This window comes from Chionomys nivalis, chromosome 14 (assembly GCF_950005125.1).
Source record: "Chionomys nivalis chromosome 14, mChiNiv1.1, whole genome shotgun sequence".
NCBI classification, from domain to species: Eukaryota; Metazoa; Chordata; class Mammalia; order Rodentia; family Cricetidae; genus Chionomys; species Chionomys nivalis.
This window is the reverse complement of record NC_080099.1, coordinates 15,218,763-15,234,367: the sequence shown is the minus strand read 5'-3', so window position 1 is coordinate 15,234,367 and position 15,605 is coordinate 15,218,763. Positions and strand designations below refer to the sequence as shown.

General features: G+C 35.5%; 1 protein-coding gene across 3 annotated transcripts in view; it reads right to left on the bottom strand.

Moving 5' to 3' along the window:
* Window positions 1-15,605, bottom strand: part of Dcc (DCC netrin 1 receptor) — a 1,032,721-nt gene that overhangs the window by 102,726 nt on the left and 914,390 nt on the right. For 2 of the 3 annotated variants that reach the window (XM_057788956.1, XM_057788957.1), the window contains exons 17-19: window positions 14,128-14,360; window positions 9,622-9,760; window positions 4,997-5,104 (exon numbers count right to left, since the gene is read on the bottom strand). In XM_057788956.1, the coding sequence (XP_057644939.1) occupies window positions 4,997-5,104; window positions 9,622-9,760; window positions 14,128-14,360 (480 nt within the window). The remainder of the gene's footprint in view (window positions 1-4,996; window positions 5,105-9,621; window positions 9,761-14,127; window positions 14,361-15,605) is intronic. The other variant, XM_057788958.1, reaches the window with a different exon arrangement.

The window sequence follows — 15,605 nt, the reverse complement described above, 5'->3', positions numbered from 1 at the left end:
CTGCCTTATAGGACTTTCTTGGATATTTGGAGCTCTGTGATTTCTGGGTTCTAAACTGGGAAATTCTCCCCTGTTGATCTGTATATTTAAGCTAAATTTCAAAATACAACATCCACAAGTCATTTTGTCTTAAATAAAGACTGATTAATGAAACTTATACCTTTTTTTGTGTTAATTCTCACCTTTCCTCTTTATTTGTATTCTTTCAAACCTGCCTGTCATGGGAATTACCTGAAGGGAGGGTATACTTTAGAAAAATGACCTCAGGGCAGGACTTTTTCATTTAATAATTTGGTTAACCATATTTGATGGCTGCAATTACTCCGATACATTCTCTGGTCTTCACGCATTTGTGTGATGTTGTCCTCCTGAGCTAGGATGAGTTCTAAATCTTGCCTCTCACCAACATAATTATGCATCAGAATACTCTGTAACATTGAGTCAAAGGAGATTGGAATTTTGCCAGCAGATTCCACGGTTCTTTTCCTATGGTGGTTTTGATGAAGTGCACCTCCAAGTGAAGTTGACCAGGAAGCAGGAAGTAAGGGTTAATTTTGGGCATCAATAAGAAACCAAAACCTCCTGTCAGTCATGCATGTTGAGAAGCAAAACTATTACCAATCACCAACAGTGAGACTTTAACTAGGTTGATATACTGACTTATGCCTTCAAAAAGTAACAGTAAAGATATTCTAGATACACAGAAATTGTGACCACAATCAGGTGTTGGTTTTGGCTACTAATACATGGTAATAATATTGCCAGAAATACATACATTAAGGATAATCTCTATAAGCTGTGCTCAAAATTATTCCTGTGATCAAGCAATGTCATAAGCAAATTCTTGGTTGATCTGTGGAATTTTTATATTTTTGGACATCTGTTGCCATGTTAGTATGAAAGCTTGATCATGTTGAAAGTTTGAGGTAAGGGAGAAGGTATATTATGATAGAGAACAACACAGAATATGAACATGTTATATGAGTCTTTCTAAACCTTCCGGTTGGGAGGGTTTTGAACTGTCATTGTATAAAAGTGTTCTCATGGATTTTGTTCATTTACAGTTAATTTCCTATGCTAAAAATTATAAAATATCTTCATATTTATCATCCAAATCAGTTTCTCCAAGAAACCATGTCTATTTAAAGAATATCCTGATATTTGCAGTTTTTCTTTCTTTCTTTTATTTATTTATTATATCATGTCTTCTACCCCATCTGAAAAAAAAAATTAAAAGGAAATATTCTTTACGGCAGCAGCCACATCCTCTGGCATGTTTTCATTCCTCACAAAATTCACGAGTAATCAGTACTGAAACTGAAACTCACTAATTGTATGAATATCTGTAGAATAGTCTTGTTTTGGATTAATGACTTGGTTTATTTTGTTATGGTTTTTGTTTTGTTTTTTTTTTTTTTTTTTTTTGAGTCTGGATTTTCCTGTCTGATAGCCCTAGCTGCCCTGGAACTTGCTGTGGAGACCAGGCTGATTTGGAACTCACAGAGATCCACCTGTCTCTGCTTTCCACATGCTGGCATTAAAGGCATGTGCTACCATTACCTAGTGATTAATGACTTCTAATGAAATTAACATTTTCTGCACTGTTGTAAGGGCACGATGCATATGAAACTTTGAAAATTATTTTCCCACCTATGTCGCTATGCTCCTTTATGATTTTTTTAAACTTTTACAGAAAAAACAATACATTGACTTTCACTGTGATTCCTCTAAATAAAAAAAAATTATTGAAGTATTCAAAACTGTAGTCGATTAGGGAAAGCTCATCTTGTGTCAGGTTCTGACAATTTAAAATTGTCCTTCCAACAGTCCTTGATATTATGGTGACACAGATGACTTCGTTGTTTTTTTTTTTTTTTCAATTTGACAATTAAAACTTTCCAAACTTCAGTTGAAGATATTATTATCCAACCCTAAAAACTGGTCTTAGAGAAAGCTCCCAGATTCATCTGAATGGCCAGGTTTGGGTATATTCTCAAGCTAAAGAATCCACCATCTAAAGTTTTAAATGACAGACTTCCCCAACTACACAGTCTCCTTTGGAAACGTGTGAATCTGTCACCGATGGCTGTCTTCTGCCCTTCGTTGTTATCTCATTCTTTCACTTGTCACAGCTGACCAAAAGAGTAAAGTTTCATGTGAAATCAGAGTTTGGAGGCTCCTCTGGGACTGTTGGTACAGCTAGGCGCTCTTGTCTTAAAGTCACATTTATCTAATATGCATAAAAAGCAACATCACACAGTTATTCTGCTCCTCCTCACATAAGCAGGCATTTGAAATTCAAGAAGCAATGTGCCAGAATTTGTTCGATCCCTTCTCTATACTTTTTATATCTTTCTACGTTTATTCTCTCATCAAACATTAATGTTGAGAATAAAATGACCCATACTCTGGTAAATGGGACTTAAGTAGTAGTTAGGACAACTGTCCAAAATGGAATAAAGGTAATGGTTGGATGATTTCACAATCCAAGAGACTTTAGGGCAGAGGAATTGGTTCCAGTAGCACAAGACACATTAAATAGAGTTCCCCTTCCACAGAGCAGGTTACACTTGCTTTGCACTGGGTAGGTCAAGGTATGTCATGTGATCGCTGACAAATAGTTTAACCCAGCCAGGACCTTCAATCTTCAACAGGTTTTAGTAGGCAATCATGGTAATTGTGTACTTAGGTATAAAGATAAAGAATGTGATTGTGGATGAATTACTTCAGAAATCTTGTATTTCATTTAAGAACAGTAGGAATATGTGATCAGTTACAATCTTATCATTTTTTGCAGGACAACAAGTATATTGCCACTGCTTCCTCTGTTGTGAACATTATATTTAAAAAAATTATTCTAAATTCCCTGCATATGATAAACTCATGATCAGATTATCACGACATTGGTGTTATCTGATTTACCTTCTTGGCATTGAAATTCTTTATTTATTCATTTTTTTCTCATCTCATCATTTTCAAGTACATAGATTTGCAACGGGAGCTAGAAACATCCTGGGTGAGGTAAACAAACCCAAAATACAAATATTGAATGTTTTCACCTATATCTTGGACTTAGCTTTTAAGTTTTAAATATGAGCAATCACACAGATTATGTAGCTATTAAGGAATGATGGGGAGGAGGGAAATCTTCCAAGGAAAGGGAAAGATACCCTTTTACTTCTGTTATAGAACATAGGGAAATCGAGTTGGTACCCAGCTAGAAGATCCAGCCCAATGGAATAACGTTCACAGTGCTTAAGGTACTTTCCACAGGAAAATAAAGATAATCATCAAATATAACTCAGATATAATCCTCGTGTCAACTTTTAAGGTTTTTGGTACTTCCTCTGTGTGTGTGTGTGTATGTGTGTGTGTGTGTGTGTGTTAACAGCAGGAAAAGGAGACTCATTTAGTGTTATCAGATTGGGAAGATGGACCTCAATCCATACATGCCTCCCAAATCCCTCTCCAGGTTCCTAGCATAAGGGTAAGAGATTTCTAAATTTGACTAAAATTCTAATTTTTACATTGGTAAAGCAAAATTGAGGCTTTGCTTTTCAGAGTTGAAAGCACATTCTGTTGTTTACTTTGCAAAGTTGACAGTTTATTTGAGGAAGAGTCAAGAATGGAGCAGTGGAAAGCATGACTAATTTGGTAGCTCACCAAACAGTTTTCATCGTATCTTTTTTCATTAAAAATTTCTATATTTTCTTCATAAAATTTCATCTATTTTTGACACATGTTTATAAAAACCTGTTTATAATGAAAAAAGCATAAATAAAACAAACTACAAACTTACTGAAACAGAATCAATGAAAGTTGACCACCACAGAGGAATGAGAATAAAGAAAAAATAATTGGAATGTATTTTTCCAAGTTTTCAAAGGCATAGCACACTGACAATTGAACTCATTTCCTCCTGGGGGAGGAATTTTATGCTTCTGATCTGTCCACTTTTTATCAGTTCACATGAAATTTCTGTTTGCTATTACATTAAGAACCATTTCCTAAGCAAAACAAATCTTCAACTTCAATCACATTGATAAGCGTCACGTCATCATTTTATTTTGAAAAAAATCACAAAGTACCATATAACTTGAGTTTGTCATCTAAAACTGCATGTTTCTTGTTTATTTGCATCACAGGAAAACTCAGTCACTCTGCTAATTTATAGTATTACCATGTACCTCTTGTATATACATGTAGAAGAGTAAAGAGAGACTTGTAAATTTCTAACCCAATGGTTCTCCTTCATTGGGCTCTAATGTGCACATTTAGAGTTGTGTAATGTTTTTCATAATAAGTTAATTCTATGAAGATAACTATTTAATGCCTAAATTGATCATTTGAATGCAAACTCTCTAGTAGAACTCCATTATGGTTTTTATACATATACTAAATTAACATCACAGGCTTCTAATGGATGTTTTAATTAGGCATTTTTGTTATCAGCAATATTAGGAAAAATAAAAGCTATCACTCTGAAAATTCATTATGTTCAATTTCTGTTGGTCAATATTAAGTATTTTCTGAACCTTATTGTTTAAGAATGAAGCTAAAAGCTAAATGAGAAGTTAAAAATCCCAAGACAAACCTCCTTCACATGTTGTACAAAAATGCAAGGCCACCAGAATTCCTTTATATTCTGTAACTGTCAAACAATCACCTTTCTTTCAGACATTCATTTTTACACTCACTCCATAAGAAGATTATCTTAATGGTCCATAGGATAAAACACACAATGCCTATCCTGAATGAAACACACATATTTCGCACAGAAACTGAAAGCCGATATTCATGTGTGTGTACTTGTATGAACCCTAAGAGAACTACAGCCTCAGCAGGGAAGAAGAAGCACCAATCAGAGAGGATGAAGAAATGAACCAAGATGCTGAATCAGAAACTCCACACAAAGAGCAAGAGCAGCTATGAAGTAAGCAAAGTAAGGGGCAAAGGTGAAGGTGGGACAAGGCTGGGGAGGAAGCTGGATGCTTACCAGTGATCTTCCCATTGGCTTCCAAGGGAGGCTGCCAGCTCACAATGACAGCTCGAGGCTTCCCTTCTCGAGTAATGACTGTCAAATCCTTGGGAGCAGAAGTCGGGGCTGTGAGATGAGACAGAGACAAGGTCTTGTCATTGGTGGTGGAAAAGAAGCTGGTGGGCGTTTTGTCGTAGCATTAACAATCAGGATCTATCATCAGGTATGTCGTGTTTATTTTGTCTTTTACAATCCATTGCAACTATTTGAATGGCAGAAGGGAAAGAGTAGAGTTGGTACTTTACCATGGAAGCTCAAGGTCTTCCAAAGGAGTGAGGAAATACGGGGCTGAAGAATTCAATAGGTGCTTTGAAGTGAGCTCACAGTCATGCATGTATGTAGAAATGTGTGCTTAATGAACACATGAACTGTATAACTTCCAATAGGGAATCTACTGAAGCTGTAGTTAATAACTGAAAAAAACTAACCTACCAAGTTTCATGAAACAAAAGAGATACAAACAAACAACAACAAACACAAAATTCCATAAAAACATGTTAAATATTATAGCTTAAAAGGGTACTAGGTATTTTCTAAGGGAGAACAGAAATTGAGAAACAAAAGTAGAAAAGACAAGTAATATATGAGAGACTTTCATCAATCGCACATGAAATAAGATACCAAAAAATTCTGCACTCTTCAGATCTATTTCTTCTCTACGTTGTGCAAAATTAAATGCCAACATATTCCAAAGATGGAACCAATTGTGTGCAGCCCATTCAGCATCTCCCTGAACTCTACTGATCTGTTTATTACCCCTTTGAAGACAGTTTCCCTTCTAAGTAGCTAGCAACCTTCCAGGTTCATTATCTGCAGTCTCTTTGTTATCCTTAGTTTGACACAGGCATATTAGGAGCCATTTCTTCTCTCCATCTGTTTTCTGCTAGAATTTTCTTGTTTCCAAATAGAACTCCAGTGAATAAGAAGAACAGAACTAGATTTCTATTTGAACGCATCTTCATTCTTTTCTCCTTAGTGCTTCAGAATGCCACATAAGCTAAATCATCACATTAGTTACAATCCACTTCCAGAATACCTTCTTGTGTATTTGTAGATATGAACCAAATGGAAAGACACAAATCATTCCTATGTGTCATTTTTTATTTCCTCAAAGGCCATTGGAACTCTAGTTAATCCAAAGTTAGGCTAATTTTGATATGTTGTCAACCACTTAATATATTTAAATTTTCAAAGAAAAATGGGAATGACAGTAACCCACAGGAGGAGGAAAAAAAGGAAGATAAGAAAAAAGAAAGGGGTTGTTATGAGATGGACAAGAAGAAAACATATGTCAAGAGGCACTGGAAGAACAACATAGATTATATCAAAATATCAAAGAAGGAATGGCATTTTACAAAAGGATTATTTTCCTAAAGAGTTCATTCAAGGTATTTCATAGTCCATGAATAGAAAGACTAGATACAGTCAAAATTGATTCAGATATTACACAAATCATTTATATAATTTTAAATTATGAGATAAATAAATAGATTGTGACTTGTCAGAATTACTATTTTCTTACCTATGTTAAAGTTCAAATTGATATTTATTTAGGAAATTGGCAAAGGATGATTCAAAGGTTACTTTACCAGTCAGCTCGGGTATTGAAAAGAGGAAAAGAAAAATCCTTCAATTTTTTTTTGCTATAATAGATACATAGTAATGTACTGAGAAGTTGATTCCTCAAACATTCTGTTAATTCATGTGCTTAAGGTGTGTGCATATCTTTATCCTTAAGCTGTGGGAATGATGAATAGAAACTTCAGAGTTGCACTTTTTGGCTCAAATATTTAAAATTTCCCCATGAGCTGCAAATATACCCCCAATATCTGGGAAAGAAATGGACTTGATGATTTCTATGGTTCCCATTAGTACCTAATGATTGCCCCAAGACTGTGACTAGGTATCATTTTGTGAAACTTTCCCTTATTTTTTCAAGCAAAATTAGTGCTTTGTACTGTTTCCTATAATTTCAACATGCCCCAAATTTGGTGACTTCATTCCTTCTGCTTCTTCATGGTTCTTATCTTACTTCATGATTCTCAATATAGTTATCCTTTTAAATGATTGTTATTCTCTCTAAAATAGAGACTGCATTTTTTTTTAAATGCCTAGTACCTTTCACAAGGCCTGGAAGTTACAAATTAACCCATTGTGTATACTGAGCAAGACCCATCATATCTATGGCTCTCACATGTCCCCCAGCCACAGATTTCCATTAAGTATATGAACAGAGGGGAAACCTTCTAGACTTAGAAAATTGCAGACATGAAAATTACATTACGCTTTTGTTATTTAGATTGTCAATATTCCTTTGCCCCTCTTCCTTTCAGAGAAACATATGGAATTTTCTTTTAGAGAGAAATAAAAAAGGCTGTCTTTAGGCCATACAAGCTTCAAGGCTACACGGATTTGTAATGTAGAGTCTTTTAACCAGCTTTTTTTTGCCCCCTTTTTTTGACAACTATCTCAAGAAATACTCATGATGGCCTCTCTTCTGAACAGTTGAATATTGATTGATACAAGCAAGGAAGACATGCAGTGTCAAAACACGAGGGTGATAGTCCGGTAAGGGTAGTGCAGTAATAGTTTCTTATAGCTGTGACTAGCTCCTTACTGGCACCATTCCTGTTAATTGTATTTTAATATAGCTAATCAAAATAAAATAAAATATTCCTCATCTGGGCAGAATGAACTATTTTAATTTAAAAATTTGCCAACCATCCTTAGGTTTACTACAGAGGTCCTTCAGCTTGTAGCAAGAAAGCCCTGGTGCCTATATCTTATTTCAGAATTAAAGCAGATCTTCAAGTTATTTTATCCAGCTCATTTCCTCCTCACAGTTACAGAATTCACGGACACTTGTGAATTGCTTCTTTCTTCTCATCATCACCCAGGAATCTCATCCACATGCTATTTACACCTTTGCTCAGATCATTATCTGATTTGACAATCACTCTGTCTGCTAACCCCAGGTCTCAACCTTATTATCTTTTTGCCTGTGTTGGGAATGACCATTGGTGCCTCTATAAGGCTAGGTCCTTGATGAGAAATGTCTAGAGTGCATTTTGCAAGTCAGATGCTGGTGTGCATTTTATGTCTATGAATGGGAAAAATGCATGAATTTGCTTACTTTAAGGTGAAATGAATATTCTTTCAGCCAAATCCTATCAGGTTTTACTTATTAGATTTTTTGTTTTGTTTTGTTTTGCTAGTTTATATTTGACTCTGTTCCTGACCTTTAGGGTAAAAAGACAGAAATGGGTATTTTGTAGTCCTCATGGTATGCAATTCACTTGGTTGAACCTCATTTTCCTTATACTGCTGACGTTGGCATCCAAGTCACAATTAATAAGGGACATTTAATAATGTTTAATAAGTAAACTACAATAAAGAACATTAAAATGAGACTATAAAGAAAGTTTTCATGGAATTAACTCTTGTATACAGGTTGGCCTCAAACTCACAGAGATCTGCCTGCCTCTGCTTCCCAAGTGCTGGGATTAAAGGTGAATGACACCACCGCCTGGCTCAGGAAAGATTTTTATAGATAGAAGTGCCTACTAAATTGTAGAGCTCTAAAAATTAAGGCAAAAACCATAAATAAAATTAAAGTTGCAACATCAAGAGGCAAATTCTAGTGGGAAAATACACATTTTACACACCTAAATATAATATAAATAACAAACCAATTAAAAATAGAAACTATTTGGGCTGGGAAGGTTACTAAGTGGCTAGGAGTACACAAATAACTCTTGCAGAGGAACTGAGTTTGTTTCCTGCACCCAGGTCATGTGACTTCAAGAGGTCTGACACCCTCTGCTGGCCACTGTTGGCACCTGCAGTTATGTGTGCAGACAAACACAGGCACACAATATAAAAATAATAAAAAGCAAAATAAAATATGTTTTAGAAGATATTCTTTAGGAAGTAGGTTTTGGTAAACTCCAGTGCCAAATTTGAAAATGTTTTAACTACAGATTTATTATTCCTAGGAAATTTGACTTCTGAACTTTATGTTGACTTGTATTGATGTAGATCCAAGCTCTCTCAAAATTCATACAAGTTTTTCATTATGTGAACCTATTTTCAAAGTATGACCAAGACCACCCGGAAATACTTCCTATTCCAGCTGTCTTAATATGAATTAAAAAAAAAAACAGGAGGCCAATTTTGTAATTTTTAAATTATGCCTCAAATTATCCAATATCTATTAGGACTGTTGTTCAAAGCACCCTTCTATCAGATAGAGTTCGATAATTAGATTCCCATTATTTTTAAACACATTGAAGAGAATTCCTATTCAGAACCTACGAGTTAATGTTCTAAAGAACTCATTCTAATAATCAGTGATTAATCATTCCACCAGATTGTTTAATTTGATTCCCCTCATTCTCTTCCATGGGAGTGGAATAATAACTATTAGCTGTAGAAGTGCTATGAATTGTACAACATATACTATTTAAGGCAGGACAAGGTATAATTTTGAAACCATCCTAATTCTGTCTTCATTTCCACAGAATTTGTGAACACTGCTATTTAGGCCAAACACAAGCCTTTGAGGCCAGCGTCTCTTCACATACCAGCCTCGTAGGTGGTGGCGTGTGCTGTCATACTCCATGTGCTAGACCTTCTGTTCTTCGTCACCATGACCGAGAACTCATACATTGTGTTAGGCTTGAGGCCCGTTGCTGTGTAGCTGAGAGAGGCTGTGTCTTCTGACTATACCAACCAGAAATAAGAAATAAGAAATAAAAAGAATGAACTGTCAATTCAGTAAATCAAAACATGTAAACCAACTAGTTAATGAGTCAGCCAAAAGTAGGTAACAGTTTAAAATAACACAATAGCTAGGCCCCTTCTGTGCCAGTCCATATATGCTGACTGCTCATATATATGAGATTTATTGATAAAATCAGGCAGCACTTTGTTCTAAGGGGAAGTCAACTGGGTTAGTTCTGTATTCCCCTGAGCACAGGCAGAAGACAAAATTTATTTTCAACCCCATTTCAAGACACTTTCTAGTTGGACCTGAATTAAATTCATAGCTTTATCACTGAAATCAGGATTTGGGGGTTAGTATTATATATTTTCTGTTAGTCATCATAATTTTCATCTGCAAATAATTAATTTAATAGCATTATAGTGACTAAGATATTTAAAATCAAGACCTAGTTTCAAAGTTTGAATGCTTTCAAATACCTACTGATCAATCAGAGCAAGAGTGTGTCTGTGTGACATGTTTTCTCTCATTTTGAATATTTCACATATACAGAAACATGTGTAGAAAGAATAGCAATTGATCAAAAAAGAATCGGCAATTGGATAAATAGTAAACAAGGAAATTGCATTGTAGAATATTGTATTTGGTTTTGAGTCCATTTGCTGCATTATAAACAAGTTTAATTATTTTAGTAGAAAATAAGTAAATTGTATCTTTCTTGCTTACTAAAAGAGCAAAAATGATAAAGGAAAAGCAGGCTAGTCTCACAGGTAAAATCTTATTTTCTACAAGACCTGGCTCATTTAAAACTATGCAAATCTCTTAAAACTTCAACTTCTACTTATTACTTATATCTTTGTCTTTTCCCAAGCTAAATGCTTCCTATTGCTTCTATATTTAAATATGTGTTGGGTATTTACATCTGGAAAAATTAAAGTTTTTTCCCATTGGTTGATGATATAAGTGTCTCATTATTACTGTATTATGGCAAAAATTATTAAATTGAACATCTATTATAGGTTAGGCTATAGTTATGAAAATCCTACATGTTTTTTACAACAAATAAAAATTAAAAGACACTAATAACATTGTTATGATGTACCCATTCAACATATCAAATTAAAAATCTCGGAAGCATTTATCAGACACTCATAGAGAGCAATTGCTACAATGAATGGTTAAGCCTCAAAATACTTTGGAAAATAATATATGGTTGCAGTTGTAATACAGGATAGCTGGGTAATACCTCTCTGAGCTCAGAAGCTCCCATCTTCCTTTCTGTAAGTTTCAGTTAATATGACAGACTTTATATCGTCATTTACTGTGTGAAGTAAGTGAAGGAAAACAGTGCTTGGCCTAGAGCAAGTGCTAATAATTGCTACCTATAATACATGAGACATTGTTTCATGTCATTTTCAATACTTTAGCAATATTAAATTTTAACTTGAGTCCAATCTTGAACAAGGGGCCTGAGTCTTACATAACATCCCATATTCTACTACATTCACAACAAATCTGCTAAGCTCTAGGCAACCGCCAATAATTATTTTTTTATTGGAAAGTCATGTAAACCAGTATGTGATTAAATAATTGTCTAGATAATTAAAGGAAGTTCATACTTTTATAGGAAAATCAATATAGGAATTTAAGTAATCAAAATATCATTTTCAGAATTATTGTCCAATTTGAGAAAATGAGACTCAGTGATCCGACAAAACCACAAATGCATTTCTTGCAGCCACCTGATTTGACTCCAGAAGTTCCCTTGGCCCTAAAATGAGTATGTCTTGCTTATTTCATTAAACTATCATGGAATGAAGAATTTCGTTTAGATATGAACATTATTTTAAAAGCATAAAGTACAAACCAAGTCATTTATTATTAATAACTTCAATATTCATGATATTCTTTCTCATAGACCTGCCATTCTTTTTATTTGTTCTTACTGTTCAACTGCCCAACCCTTTCCTAGAGATCTCTTCATCTCAGTGTACAGGAGTAGGTGTGTGTGTGTGTGTGTGTGTGTGTGTGCATGTGTGTGTACTTGTGCATGTGAAGAGGGCTGTTTGTAATAAATTAAAAATTTTTTTTCATCAGAGAAGGCCCAGTTGAAATCTGCTTTGCTTGGTCCTCAAATTCTTTGTGAGTTTGAGTAATTCCATGTCTGCTGTACTAGGCATTCCACTGAAATTATTTGCCTCAAGAAATGTTGGATCTTGTTATTCAAATGAGGCTAAAAAATAATCAAAATATTATTTCATATTCTGGCAAAAGTTCCCATAACCATTCTGGAAAATGAATATATCTACAAAGTTATGAACATAACAATTTTAAAGTGGGGAACATCTTTTCTGAAACTAAACTCAAAACTGAGCAATCTATATGTAGAGATACTTCTTAATACTCTCATATATTCTTTCCTGATAATATTATCTTTATTTATGGCTCTGCTGAATCTGAAATCTAATACTGTAAGGAGATATGTACTTCTAACATATTTTTTTTTTTTTTTGGTTTTTTTGAGACAGGGTTTCTCTGTGGTTTTGGAGCCTGTCCTGGAACTAGCTCTTGTAGACCAGGCTGGTCTCGAACTCACAGAGATCCACCTGCCTCTGCCTCCCAAGTGCTGGTATTAAAGGCGTGCGCCACCACCACCCGGCATAACATATCTTTTATTAATAATATTTTATAGATTTGGTTGAGAACTTGCCTGGTCTACCAGGGCAGCAATATCAAAGAAAATTTTTATTATTATTATTTTTTATTGTTTCAGCTAGAAGTTGACTTATCATAAACCACAAAGTTCTGACCACTTAAAAGATGAAAGGCACTAAAGCAACTCCAGCATGACTGAACACAGAGGCAGAATCATGAAACCAGTGTGATTTTGCTCTATTTCCTGTTCGGGGGCCAGAAATTTCCCCAGACAAGTGCATCTCCCAAATTTCCAATGTCTTGCAATCAGATTAAGGAACACGGTAGTTCAGCGGGAGGAAGGGAGCGATATTCCCTTTAGCAATTATTCCTGGGGAGTGTCAAGAAAAGTGACAGATGTGGGTGTGAGGAAACAAAGAGCTAGGGTTAAGCTACTGGATCCCTTAGTTTTGGAGTAACATTTACATTCTTCTTCAGTTTATTTTTAGAGAAAACCTCATGTTGTAGCCCAGACTCGCCTCAAACTCTTGCCAATCCTTGTGCTTTAGTACCCTGGATGATGAGATTATAACGTTAAACGTCGTGTTCGCTCCTAGTTATTGCCTTGTAAACTAACTTTCAGCTGTGTAACCTTACTTGAACCATTTATGGAATTTTTCCAAGCATGCATCTATTAAGATGGGTGCATAAGGCATTGCAAGTTATACATATTAAGTAAGCAGAATTAAAACTTTATTTCAGAATAAATGATCTAGAACTATTATAGAGACAGGAGTCTGTTGATTCTTCCAGTTTGTTGACACTGTCTACTGCTTAAACACATCCACGCATTCTTGGGTTTAGAAGGCTATACATATTTCTTTGTTAGTAACTCTTTGTTTGAATTGCCGAATTTGGGCAGGAAAGATGGAAAAGTGAAATAACAGTCTCTTATGTGTCACTGGTGATCTCTGGGGCTGAGTATGAAACAATTTGGAAATGAGTATGAGCAGGAGGCTGCTGTAACTCAGGCTCACTTAAAGGATTTTCCTTGCAACAACAGGAAGATTGCTTTGAAGCTAAATAAGGAACTCAATGTTAGTGTCTGGAAATTTATTTCTAGGGTGCTATAAAGTGTCTTCACATCCCTGATCCCCCTGTTGTACCCTGTATGAGTGGGTTGGGCAATTAATGAACAGCAATCTAGATTCTGAGTCAAGGAATCATATCATAATCTGTTCAGGAGCTGATCTTGGAGCCCTTCTATTTCCAAAGGAAAATGACTTTCCTGTGGAAAGCAAAAGCAAAAGTCTAGTGCGAGCAGCATCTGGTGAGACTCAAACATCTTTTTGCAGCTCTTGATATTTTTCTACCTTGCTTTTTTTGGTTTCCAAAGGCATAATTTTTCTTTTTTTTGGTTTTTCGAGACAGGGTTTCTCTGTAGCTTTGGAGCCTGTCCTGGAACTCCCTTTGTAGACCAGGCTGGCCTCGAACTCACAGAGATCCGCCTGCCTCTGCCTCCCGAGTGCTGGGATTAAAGGCGTGCGCCACCACCGCCCGGCTCAAGGCATAATTTTTCTTAACTACGATATTAAGCTATTAAAATGCCTTGCTTTGGTACGTGAAAGTCACTGTAGAAAAGCGGTTTATGGCACACCAGGAAACATGGAACACAATACACCAAGCATATGAAAGATAACTTTAAATTTCACGCAGTCAGTTTGATTTTCACCTTGTACTTGGCACTGGTAGAAAAGCTGGTCCTCCACCGGACAGTGTAAAGCCGCACGTCGGATGTTTTTTGGTTCTTCGGGACAGAGTTGTCTGCCCAGCTGACCCTCACAGCCTCATGGGTAAGAGCCACAGCCTGTACACCTACTGGTGGGAGCATGGGGGTGGAGACATCTGGGCCCGAGGTGGGGAAATCATCAAGCAAAGGATAATAGTCAACGGGGTCAGTGGGATCTGGGTTCAAAACCCACCAAATGAAACCAACGAATAAATGTGTAAACAAAGAGTTAAAATAAATACCAGTGGTAACACATCACAATGAGTTAAATGCATGGCAAGAATGATGAAAGGGAACATGAGAAGAACAGAAAAAATGCAATTAATTAAATCATAACATATAATAAGAATAGTATTGCTATGTTAAAATAACAGTATTTCTTTATATTTATATCTAATTAGATTACATATCTTAGAAGTTCAACTTGTTTGAATGTTACACATTGTTTCTTACAAAGTCTTGTATGCTACTTTATCAGGTACATGATTTGTCAATGATTTGAAGTAACAATAAAAATGACATTTCTGATTATTTTTCCGGAAATGGAAATGAATGCTATTGGATACCCTAATATTTGTCTATATATCTGACTTTATTGGGGTTTTGTACTTCTTTTACTATTATCTAGGTTATATCTCTATAAAATTGTTCAGTTAACACACGAACTATAATGAAAGAACCTTGATATATATCTTTCTCTCTATCAATGCTCAAAAACAGAGTGAAGAAATATGCATGGTCACATGGGCCAACATACATCTGTTGTACTATAATTGTGTGTAAGATGGCACCTGGTAAGCACGTTTTCTTAGACTGTAATATTAAATTCTAACAAGAGTGCTCATCTTCCTGTATTTACACACACGTATTCACACACACACACAGGTTACTTCCATTTTCAGTCCAGTCAGGCATTCCTATGTTACATTCCTGATTCAGAAACTGCAAGTTCAGTGGAAAAAAATGCACATCAATGGATAGGGAGACAAATTAACTCCTCAGAATAATGAGATTTCCATGGAGATATGAACCCTGCTTTGACCAATAACATGACTGGAATCTGAAGAATGATGTGTGATTTGACACAATTCTCCAAAACCCTTACACTTATCTTCTGCTCGGACGACCACAATTTCAGAAGCTTACTTTGCGGCAATCATAATCATTCCATTTTGAGACACTCAAATTTATAGATAACAGGTTGAAAAACCGACCTTTACGTGATGCAGTAAGGAATCTAACAAAAAATTGAAGCTGACAGCACAGCTCTAAGACCGGACATTTGAAGTCCTTTAAGGGAATGAGATCAGATAAAATGTAGAGGAGTCTCAGTAGCAGCTTAAGCAGTTTATGTTTTTAATAGCCAAGTTCAAAGGCGAGTGGTTGTTGGCTGTTCTGTTGATGACTGTCTCTTTTCCTTG